This window comes from Engraulis encrasicolus, chromosome 13 (assembly GCF_034702125.1).
Source record: "Engraulis encrasicolus isolate BLACKSEA-1 chromosome 13, IST_EnEncr_1.0, whole genome shotgun sequence".
Lineage (NCBI taxonomy): Eukaryota > Metazoa > Chordata > Actinopteri > Clupeiformes > Engraulidae > Engraulis > Engraulis encrasicolus.
Genome location: NC_085869.1, coordinates 531,935 through 543,819, shown reverse-complemented (window position 1 = coordinate 543,819; position 11,885 = coordinate 531,935). Strand labels below are relative to the sequence as shown.

General features: G+C 45.0%; 1 protein-coding gene and 1 long non-coding RNA gene across 2 annotated transcripts; one reads left to right on the top strand and one right to left on the bottom strand.

The window, feature by feature from the left end:
• Nucleotides 1–319: 319 nt before the first annotated feature.
• Nucleotides 320–4,284, top strand: LOC134461450 (protein DR_1172-like). The gene is made up of 3 exons (XM_063214380.1): nt 320–547; nt 3,707–4,247; nt 4,280–4,284. Exons 1-3 carry the CDS (start codon nt 320–322, stop codon nt 4,282–4,284), a joined length of 774 nt encoding a protein of 257 aa, XP_063070450.1.
• Nucleotides 4,285–5,798: 1,514 nt separating this feature from the next.
• Nucleotides 5,799–6,903, bottom strand: LOC134460606 (uncharacterized). The gene is made up of 3 exons (XR_010037113.1): nt 6,865–6,903; nt 6,065–6,163; nt 5,799–5,903 (listed from the first exon to the last, which is right to left on the bottom strand). It is a non-coding gene; the product is annotated as an uncharacterized LOC134460606 (long non-coding RNA).
• Nucleotides 6,904–11,885: the final 4,982 nt, after the last annotated feature.

Below are 11,885 nucleotides of genomic sequence, written 5' to 3'. Positions count from 1 at the left end.
CACTTGTATTAGGAACATGATAGCATGCTATTTTAACAACCTGCAGATGTGCTTCTCTACCCAAGACGTCACCACGAGGTGGCAGCGGCTTGAAGTCGGAATAGCGATGGGGTGTGCCATTTCTCCGATACTCTTTGTCGCAGCATTTGATATCATTCTCATCTGTGCTAGGCAAATCGCAGGAGGAATCAAACTGCCAACTGGCCAGAGGCTTCCCCCGCTAAGGAGCTACATGGACGACGTCACCACCCTTCTTCAGACAGCGCCATGTACATCAAGGCTTCTGAAGAGGATTGATGAGCTGATGTCATGGGCAAGAATGAAGATCAAGCCCTCCAAGTCCCGTAGCCTGTCACTCAGGAAAGGAGTCAGGAACGACAGCACCACCTTTGTCATCGGAGGAGAAAAGATCCCACTACTCGCAGAGCAACCCATCAGAAGCCTGGGGAGGCAGTACACTGCTGAGCTTTCCGATAAGCAGATGGGGAAAGCTGTCATGAAGCAGCTCTCAGATGGCGAGGATCGACCAAAGCTAACTCCTGGGGAAGTACAAGGTCTGGTGCTACCAATTCACTCTCTACCAGAGAGTAATGTGGCCCCTGAAAATGAGCGAGATCCCCTCATCGACCGTGAGTAAGATGGATGGGAAAGCCAACTCATTCATCCGAAAGTGGTTGGGGCTGCCACGGTGCCTCTCTGACACTGGCCTGTTCGGGAGAAACATGCTCCAGCTACCATTGAAATCTCTGCAGCTGGGCTACAGGCAAGAAAAGACCAGGTTGGTGCTCAAGCTTCGGGAGTCCACAGATGAGTCAGTGAGGAAAGCCAATGCCAGGGTCCTAACTGGCCACAAGTGGAATGCCTAGACAGTGGTCGACCAAGCTGTCAGTCAGCTGCAACACAAGGAAATCGTGGGAAGAGTCCAGGTAGGAAGAGCAGGCCTAGGATGGGGAGATGCACCACGCTTCTGGTCCAAGGCCCACCGCAAGGAAAGGAAGGAGATGGTGGTGGCGGAGGTGACAAGGATGGAGGAAGACCGCTACAAGATCAAGGCCGTGTCTCAAGGTCGGCAAGGAAGCTGGACAACCTGGGAGGGAATCTCAAACAGAAACATCAGTTGGTCAGACATATGGAAGATCCCACAGGCAAGACTCAGCTTCCTTATCCGCTCAACGTATGACACACTTCCCTGTCCTCGGAACCTCAGCCAGTGGTTCGGAAAGGAGGAATGTTGTGCACTCTGCAGTGCTCCCAGCGCAAGCCTCCAGCACATCCTGTCAGGCTGCAAAATCGCGCTCTCTCAGGGCCACTACAGATGACGCCATGACCAGGTCCTGAGAAAGCTAACCGAGGTATTGGAGGAGTACAGACAGGGTAGCAGAATACCATCCCCTGCAGAGGACTCTACCATCTTTATTGTGGAAGGAGGAATTGAAAGCATCAGGCAAAGAGAAACATCAAGGCCCTTCAGTCCTGGCCAGGAGTGGAGCATGAAGGTTGACTTGGATAGAAAGCTTCACTTTCCCACAGAGATCACCACCACATATCTCCGGCCAGACATAGTGGCTTGGTCTGCAAAGGCAAGAGCGGTAGCTCTCATAGAGCTCACTGTACCATCGGAGGAAGGGATTGAGGCAGCCTTTGAACGGAAAAAGGCCAAGTACACCGAACTGGCTGCGGAGTGCCGGGAGGCGGGCTGGAAGACTTCCATATATCCAGTCGAAGTTGGATGCCGAGGCTTTATGGGGCTGTCGACCATACGCCTTCTGAAGGATGTGGGAGTCACTGGAGGAAGGCTAAAGAAGACAACAAAGGCCCTGGCAGAGGAGGCAGAAAAAGGTAGCTTTTGGCTCTGGCTGCGGAGGAAGGACAGGAGCTGGGGGAATAACAACTAACCCCCAGAAAACAGCCGCAGGGATAACATCTATCAGCTGCAGGGGGTGACAGGGAGACGTCCCTGTCACTGCCTCGCCACCGGAGACGTTTCGGGATTAAAGGGCCAAAACGTTGATGAAACGGTGGTTCCCGACTGATGACCCTGCAGCTGACCCATGGGCACCAGAGGAGGTGCAACAGGCTGCAATGCCCAGCAGGATGTAACACCTTCCTGTACAAATCCCTCCTCCCCACAACAGGTGTAATCTTACACATTAACGTTTCATTGAATCCTTGAGCAAACAGGAGCACCGCAGGAAAGATTTGAACTCAGCTGTAATATACGATGGCGGCTGTCACCTCAAACACCGTGACAAGGCGTACTCGGGTCGCATTGTCACATGTACACAATAGATTTTGCTTTGCTTTAACAACTGACATGTTGCCTATTAATAAATTTGATATTTTGAAAATGACAGAAATACGTTTTTATTCACGATTAAGGTAAATTATTATATCCCCGAAACGCGGAGCGTCGGGGATGTAATGGTTTTGCGTGCGCCGCCGCCGCGTCCGCCGCCGCGTCCGCCGCCGCCGCGTCCGCCGCCGCCGCGTAAGGTCTTTCGTGTTAACGCGATAACTTTTGAACGGATGTTTGGATTTGTCCCAGATTTTTTGGGTGAATGCTCCAGGACAGGTTCATGAACTGATTCGAGTTTGGAGGTCAACACTTTCAAGATGGCTGAATTCAAGATGGCCGAATTTTTGTTTGGTCCATAACTTCTGACCGGGTGGATGGATTTGTCCCAGATTTGGTGTGTGAATGCTCTAGGGAAGGTTCATGAACTGATTCGAGTTGGGAGGTCAACACTTTCAAGATGGCTGAATTCAAGATGGCCGAATTTTTGTTTGGTCCATAACTTCTGACCTGGTGGATGGATTTGTCCCAGATTTGGTGTGTGAATGCTCTAGGGTAGGTTCATGATTCGAGGAACTGATTCGAGTTTGGAAGACAACACTTTCAAAATGGCGGAATTTTCATTTGGCCCATAACTTCTGACTGGGTGGATTGATTTGCCCGGTAACACCTTATTTTAATGGTTCACCATTTCAGTGAATCTACCATATTAGGTACAGTGTAATAACCAATGTAACAATATTTAATACCATTTAATACTGGTGTAATACCAGTGTAACAATATGCAATATCAGGTACAGTGTAGTAACGAGTGTAACAGTATGCAATACCATGTAATATAGTGTAATACCAGTGTAACAATATGCAATACCATGTAATACCACTTACGCACAAACACATGATGTAAGTAAAAAAATTACATTGTATTAAATATTGTTACACTGGTTATTACACTGTACCTAATGTGGTATATCCACTGAACCATTAAAACAGTATTACCATTTGCCCCATTTTTTGCTTCATTTTCACAATAGTCGTTTGGTTTTAAGCCTATGCGCGTCATGTCACGTCTGTATATACGTTTACGAAATGGTGGACGGGAGTGGTAGGAATGATGGGGGACTGGAAGCGTCGCGTTTCGGGGATATACCTTAAGCAGTCGAAGGCGACTGCACAGGCAGTCTAGTTTAAAAACTGCAGAAATGTGAGGGGTGTATTCACTTTTGTGCCCATGCACATTTGCTTCATTTGAAGTGCATGTCAATGACACGTCATTTGTGTGTGTGTGTGTGTGTGTGTGTGTGTGTGTGTGTGTGTGTGTGTGTGTGTGTGTGTGTGTGTGTGTGTGTGTGTGTGTGTGTGTTTGTGTGTGTGTGAAGTGTTTTGCAGAGTTGAAGACTTCCTGACCAGCAGATGGAGATGGAGAGTGCTGTTGGTGATGAAGCAGAGGGGCCGGCTACAGACACAGGCCACAGGGTCAAAGAGTTCGCTATGGCAAAGAGTGACGAGGCTGCAGACTCAGGCCAGGGGGCCCAAGAGGTCGCTATGCCAAAGAGTGACGAGGCTGCAGACACAGGCCAGGGGGCCCAAGAGGTCGCCATGCCAAAGAGTGACGAGGCTGCAGACACAGGCCAGGGGGCCCAAGAGGTCGCCGTGCCAAAGAGTGACGAGGCTGCAGACACAGGCCACCAGGCCCAAGAGGTCGCCATGCCAAAGAGTGACGAGGCTGCAGACACAGGCCACCAGGCCCAAGAGGTCGCCATGCCAAAGAGTGACGAGGCTGCAGACACAGGCCACCAGGCCCAAGAGGTCGCCATGCCAAAGAGTGACGAGGCTTCAGACACAGGCCACCCGGCCAAAGAGTTAGCTATGGCAAAGAGTGACGAGGCTGCAGACACAGGCCACCCGGCCAAAGAGTTAGCTATGGCAAAGAGTGACGAGGCTGCAGACACAGGCCAGGGGGACAAAGAGGTCGCTATGGCAAAGAGTGACGAGGCTGCAGACACAGGCCACCAGGCCCAAGAGTTCGCTATGGCAAAGAGTGACGAGGCTGCAGACACAGCTATGGAGCAAAGGTGAAATCAAAATATTAGCAGGATCATTCTATAATTATAGAGGTACATTTCAGGGGGTTTTTTTTCCAATAAATAAACTAGATGCTTCCATGGTCTACTCTATACAGTGTCCAAACAAACTAATAGTCTCAGGAGCAATATAAAGCTACGTGCCTACCTCCATCCACACCAGGTTTTATCGACAGGCTAATGATGATGTGTTATTGTTCCAGTGTCCATGGAAGGCATTCACCTGTAGGCAGTGTGCTGTCCATGAAGAGTGACCAGGCCATGCTATCTCCAGTGACAATGTCACCAGAACAGGAAAAGTGAGTATGGAGATGATATGCTTTAACAAACTTCATCAGTTTGTGCTGCAACACAGGGAAAACATAATATTATGGGCAAATAAATGCAATAATTTACACAGTTATTATAATCATGACGATAAAGTCATGCTGTAGGCTTCACTATCACAACACACCAGAGTATATTATGTCCTCATCCCCTCCATCTATACAGTACATTTTGCCTTTGTCCTCAAGTACATGCACCGCTCATACACATGCACCACATAAACACATCATCATCATCTAGGGATTGTTTGATGTTGATGTCTTTATTGTGTTTTGAAAATGTCTTGCATGTCAACTGATTTCATCAAATACACAAACCACATTTCTTCAGGAATTGTTACCAATAGTCTATTGAAAGCTGTCAGTTTAGTCCTGACCATTGTACAGTGTACATGTTTCCCCAAAGGCTAATGATGATCTTTTATTGTTCCAGTGTCCACGGAAGGCATTCACCTGTAAGCGGTGTGCAGTCCATGAAGAGTGACTCGTCCATGCAATCTCCACTGACAATGTCACCAGAACAGAAAAAGTGAGTATGAGATGATATCCCACACAGCAAAAGTACACCGTAATGGATCCGCCCCGGAGTCCACCATCCGGAGGTCATCCTCCGGAACAGATCCGGTAAACGGGGCCGTATCGGCGTCCACTTGCACGCCGCCTATCATCCGACGCGGAGGCGTGGTGCGGACTCAAAAGGGACCCGTTTGTCACCCGCAACGGATCCGCGTGCAGAAGCATACCTCCGCAGTGAGCCCGGTTCGGAGGCGCGACATCCGATGCGGACTCATTCCGTGTCCACTTATTGCATCCGTCACGGTTCCACTACTTTTTATCAGTTACGGACCCATTCCGGACTCATAGATGTTCCGGGCCGGGACCATTTTGGATCCGTGCTCATAAAGTTACTTTCTTATTAGGCCTATGCTATAATCCCAATAAACGAACACTAAACCAGTTAACCGTTTCAAACAGCATTTAGATTTAATTCTACAGATAACACAGACCTGGCCTAGACACCGTTTAAATAAGAACCCGAAAAAAACACAACCTGACGAAGAACTTCACTCATCATGATTTTTTAATTCATCTTGACATTATTTTTCTGTCTCACTGTCATGTTGAACAATCGCGTGTCGTGGCTGCCTTCTCTTCCTTCCCTCATCAGTCGACGGGGAAACATCACATCAGCGCTCCGATCTGAAAAGGCAACAGAGCTAAACTTAGAGCTTTCATTTAAATTTCGTAAGATGACAATCAGACATTGCATTGCATATGGAATAGACAATGCTCTCTTTCACATCTCTATCCCGTGACAGTAATGATGTTGAATATTATAAGATGTACAATGTCCTACTTACTCTTGGTCGTAAAAGCCGGGAGGCAGGCGGGCATCACTGTAGCAGGGTGGATTACAGCTGGCTAGCCCTGTCCGACCCAGAGGTAATTCCACCTGTTTACTGTTGCACAAGATTAAGGACAAATTCAGATATTTGTAGCCCAACCACGGACATCTGTATCAAACTATGAGCCCAGCTACTTCATTCATTCACCAATGATGGACAGCATATGGGACGAGGGCGCAGTTCATGGCCATCCATTAATTGCTAATAAATAATTAGCCTGGATTTCGTTAACGTGAGGAGAACATGATGCCACCGCTTTAGGATTTGTACCGTTAAAAACACAGTTGGTGCCAAACCTGTTGAAAGCATCACCAATCCGTGTAAAAGTGTACCACGAGCCAAATTCAGACCGATATAGCCGTTTCATAAGAGTATTTGAACACTTAGACCTACGTTTAACTTTACACAAGTTTGCTTCAGTCAACCGGTTTGCTAGTAGGTGGCTAGCAAGCTAACGTAAACAAGGCTGTTAAAATGGGCACATGTAGATAATTTTCATTCAACTGCACTTCCTCCATGTATCGGATGGCATCATATTTTAACAGCATTTAGGAAATACTACAATAGCCAATGTAGTTCTCCATGTCTTTGAATGAATGAACTAGCTGTCTCGTTTTGAAAACAACTAGGGTTAACATACACTTTTTAAAGTCATAAAACAAAATCCTACGAAATATCAATAAGCAAATATAAAAGCTTCAGATATACTTTTTGTACCTTTGTGTATCACCTAATATAAATAAATCAATACTTACTGGAGAGCGCTGTTCGGTCGTGTCTGCCCCAAGAAATACTGTACGTTCTAACTGTCCGTTAGATTTTACAGCGCGTCCGCGTTTGTGAATCAGATTTGGATGTGGTTATGGTCCGCGTTTTGACGGTAGAATTTGGGGCGGCGCACGGTGGCGACCCTGATCCACCAAGTGGAACCCAAAGGAATGTGACAGTGACACGGATGTGGTGACTTGAACGCGGCTCCGCATCGGAGTCCTCTCCTGTGTGGGATGCTTTGTCAGACAAGCTTAGTCCAATTGTGTGCTGTCTAATGAGAAATATCGGCAAATACTGTAGATCCAATAATTTACATCTTTCACAATGCCTGATAAACAATGAGACTATACTATACAGACTCCACCATTACAAGACAATACAGTATTTTATGCCCTCATCCCCTCCATGTACTTTTCAAGCACATGCACCACTCATACAGTACACATGCGCCACAGCATCATCATCTAAGGATTGTTTGATGTTGATGACTTTATTGTGTTTTGAAGATGTGTTGCATATTAACTGCCGTCGTCGCAAAATTGCGACAGGTCGCGGTATTGAATTAGGTGGGCTGTCACGTCGAATAGAGTGTAAAATCTTGTCCATACTCCTTTCCACTGGGTGGCAGACATGTGGTACTTCAATCCTTTCTAAGAATTTCGACCCCTCTTAGTGCATTTTTTTCGAGTAATTTCCATCTGAAAACCCAGACGCGGAAGTTGCGTTGCAAGTCACTATTTCAAAACAAAGGAGGATCGGCGTTGTGAGATTGTGCACATAATTTCCTCTAATTCAAGCCCAAATACATTCCAAATGCAAGTTGTCTTGGTGGTTTATGTTTAGTGACATTATATTTTCCCACAAGTTGATTGTATATGTGTAGACATTTATAATATGGCCTTAGGCAATGCGTCTCCTATTGCTAGCTTAGCCGTGGCTACAGAGAAGAACAGCCAATTCGAATAGGCAGTGAAATAGATCCCCTTGCCAAACACAGGGAAACATGGCGTCAGTTTTACATACATAAACAGTATTACAAACATAAATGATCCTAACCACAACTCAATGGAAAGTTTCGGGATTGAGAGAAGTGGTTTGTTTGGAGACTTCATTACGTAGGGGAGTTCCCATTTGAACACACGCGACGCGAAGGCGAAGCCCTGTTCCAGGCGAGCTGAACCCATGTGATTGGTTTCATTCACTGAATAAATCTGAAGCAAGTAGGCCTGCCCCCAGACGACAACTTGTCATGTTTTGTGTGCATACAATTGCGTATTTCGCCCCTCAAGTAATTGCAGCCGTTATTATAAGAAAAAAGATGTTGCTGCTGAGATTGCAACACAGACGATCAATCGGCTGTTTGGGACCTCCCCTGTCAAACACAGAAACACGGTGTAGACCTAGGAAACATAATCCTGAACACAAACTAATGAACATTTGCGGGGTTGTGAGAATGTGCTTGCTTGGCGATTTGTAAATGGTTACGGGGGATTTCCTTAGAACATGCGAGAAGCGTTTATTGTCATCCAAACCCACAGGGCGATATGCGTAATTTCACTGAATAAACCTCTAAATAGGCAATCATTTCTATGTCGTGCGTTTTATATGCAATACAATGCCATATGTCGCCCCTAAAGTGATTGCAGTCATCATGTGTCCATCGAAATAGGCTATATTTCACTTGGTGGTGAACTTTGACGTGCGTCTTCCCCTAAGCTGGAGTAGGCGAAAAAGCTAAAACATAAAGATAACGTATGTAATTTCCCTCTATGAAAGACCGTAAGGAAAACCACTGCTACAAAAAAGAATGGATTATCCTGTTAGACGTTGTACATCCCATAGAAATTCGATACATGGCTTGGGGAAATATCTGCGTTTTTTTTTTTTTTTTAATCGTTGCGCACGGGAAAATGAAGACGCATACCCTATAACACGAATATTTTAGACTTGTTGAAAACTGGGCTGGTCGCCGTGGTTGGACTGTCTTTATTAGAGTTTGTCATGTCACTAAAGCAGCATGGAAGAGGGGGCGGAACCGGAGAGACTGGAGAGGAAAGCGCTGCGCTATGCGTGAGCTGGGATGGTGCCGCTTCTGATCGCCTTCAGATGGCCGACTTTAGGTGTTACTTATAAAGTATAGGCCTACTATAACGTGATAACGTCGGCCTAATTGGGCTGTGTGTATTTTCGATCCATGTCTGTATGCCTAACAGTAGCCTATGATACCAAAATGAAAAGAAGCAGTTTATAAGTCAATAGAGCTGAGATAACAGGAGAGGTGATGCTGATTTGCTCCGCCTCTCCACCCCTTTTCCTGAAACTGATTTCACAAGGGTACACCTCATGATACAAATTAGGCCTTTTTATGCCCATTATCTTGACACTGTGCCCATTAGTTCTGTGAAATGTAAGTGACAATCTGTAACATTCATTCACTGAGCTATGCTGATGATCATCCAGGATGATCCTATGCATACAGAGGTCACTGCCCCTGCGCCTTATCCAAATAGCCTACAGTAGCCTATATAGGTCACAGGTGTAGTAAAATAGGCTATATAGGCATATATGTGTACTGAATATGTGTGCTTACCCTGTCTGAGAAAGGTTTTCACAGACTAAAAAGTCACAGGTAGATGCAAACACTTTTGGCACTCCAGGCAACAACCTCCCAGTTATTCCGTTTCTTGCTAGTTATTATTATTACAATATTAGTTACAATATTTACTATATGTTAGGCTTAAAACTACTTTTTTACTTGACCATAATGTATGTGCACAACATGACAGTAATGGGATGCCAAATATTTCTAAATAAATTCAATAATCTATTGAAAATCTATTGAAAATTATCAATATTTTCCATTACTAATTAAAAATTCAAAATGGCCGCCCCATATGACGTCATAATATGCTAATTAGGTATGCATATTTACTCCCAAAATAAACTTTGGGTCTTCCTCAACATTTTTGTAATTTACAGTTAGGCTCTATCTGTTACCACTGTCCAGCCACAGCCTGTTGAATATGTGATGCCCAAATCGAGCATTTTCACCAAAATAACATTGGCATTAAAAGGGTTAACTGATTTCAATAATTATACTAAAAATAACCAAAAGACAGTTTAGGTGTTTATCTCATATTTAATTTGTTTGAGACCACTATGGTGAAATTCATTATGGGAGTGTGAAGCTGGCTAGACTGACGGCAATCTTAACAGCTTTCAATAAAAAATCTTTCACCTTGTAAGTAGAGCATTGGTAGTAGGATGGAAAATTACACTAGAACAGGAAAGGTACAGAGATGACATGCTTTGTCAGGCAAACTTTGTCAGAGTTTGAGCTGCATCAAAGGAAATATGACACCAGCCATTTCAAATAATATATAATTTTTGTTTGACATAGTCCCCAAACAGCAGTTTGTTCCATGTTGTGTTTGCCCCAAGTATGGGCAGGCTAGTTTAAATAATTTGCATATTTTTGGTATATAGATCCCAGACTGCAGAGTCTGCAGCAGTTCTCTGTGGTGTTTGCCCCAAGAGGGCGTTTAAATCCTGCCTGACCTGCATGGCCTCCTACTGTGAGCTCCATGTTAAGCTGCACTACACAGCCCCAACACTACACAGACACAGGCTAGTAGAGGCCACTGAAGACCTGGAGCAGAGGCTGTGCCAACGCCACAACAGAGAACTGGAGCTGTACTGCAACACGGACCAGACTGCTATATGTGCTCTATGTGTGAAGGAGCATAGCGGACACGCTATAGCAGACCTGGATAAAGGCCAGGTAGAAAACAGTCTTTATACAGACACAATGAATATTGTGGACATCATATAACGGATCTTGGAAATCACAGAGTAGATTTAAATGCTATCAATAGTCATTGTAGGAAACAAGTCTTTAGTGCAAAATAATCACATTGTTGTATCTTGTTCCCCCTTATATCATTAGGGAAAGCAAATCAAAGTACAAGACATGATGAAAACAGGTAGGCCCAAGATATGTTTTAACTTAAAAAAAAAGGAGACGATCGTTTATCATTTAATATTCTCAACAATGTTATTGCTATATAACTAATTTACTAGATTAGAATGCATTTCCTCCTCAGTTGCTAAGTTGTTAGTAATGCCTTCGAGAAACGAGGTCCCAGATGATGATTGATGTTTTTTGCTACATCAGATGCAGCTCCTGCTGTGACGGACCTTTGTGACAAGTCCATTATCCCTGCTCCTGCGAGTCTCTGCTGTATTGAGAGAGATCTGACATCACTGTCGGTGTCGTGGAGGGGACCAGTTGGAGTTGACCATGTCTCATACCTGCTAACCATCTACTGTGGTGGAAAATGTCTCCGCACAGTTCCTGTCAGCTCTCTCCAACACACCTTCTCCGGGCTGGACATCGGGAGGGAGTACACTGTCAGTGTCTCCACCGTGTTGGCAGGCAGTCATAGCTCACCTGTCTGTACCGTCATGAGCACATGTAAGTCAATGGCAGCTGAAGTGGCTGAGCCCATTAGATATAATAATAACTACTTGCATGGATCAATTAATTATGTAATTTTCCAAGCAAATACATTGCTTGACCATTATCAACAGTTACAATTTTGTTATCATTAATTTTGAGGTCGAGCATGTATGATCCAGGGAAAAGGCAAAGTGGATGAGACTCAAAGTAGAGTCCCTGTGTCCAGTTGCTGTGCAGTAAAAGTAATCCAAGTAAAGGAAGGATAAATCACTGCACATTGGTATTCCTTGCTGATAATTTATTTGGTGAACAACACGTTTCGCTGTTGTTTCATGAACCTGATGAAGGACAAAAGACAGAGGGGTGTCGCGCCAGTAACTCCAGTCCTTGTGGGTGCGTTGGTTCCAAAGCGATAATCCACAGAAGCAAAGAGTAGAACTCGCACACCAGGAGCCGATGCAATAGCTGATTTATTGCTTTACATATGTACAAGTGATCAAGGTGCTACCCAAAAGTGCAAAACGTTTTCGGTCACCAGACCTTCCT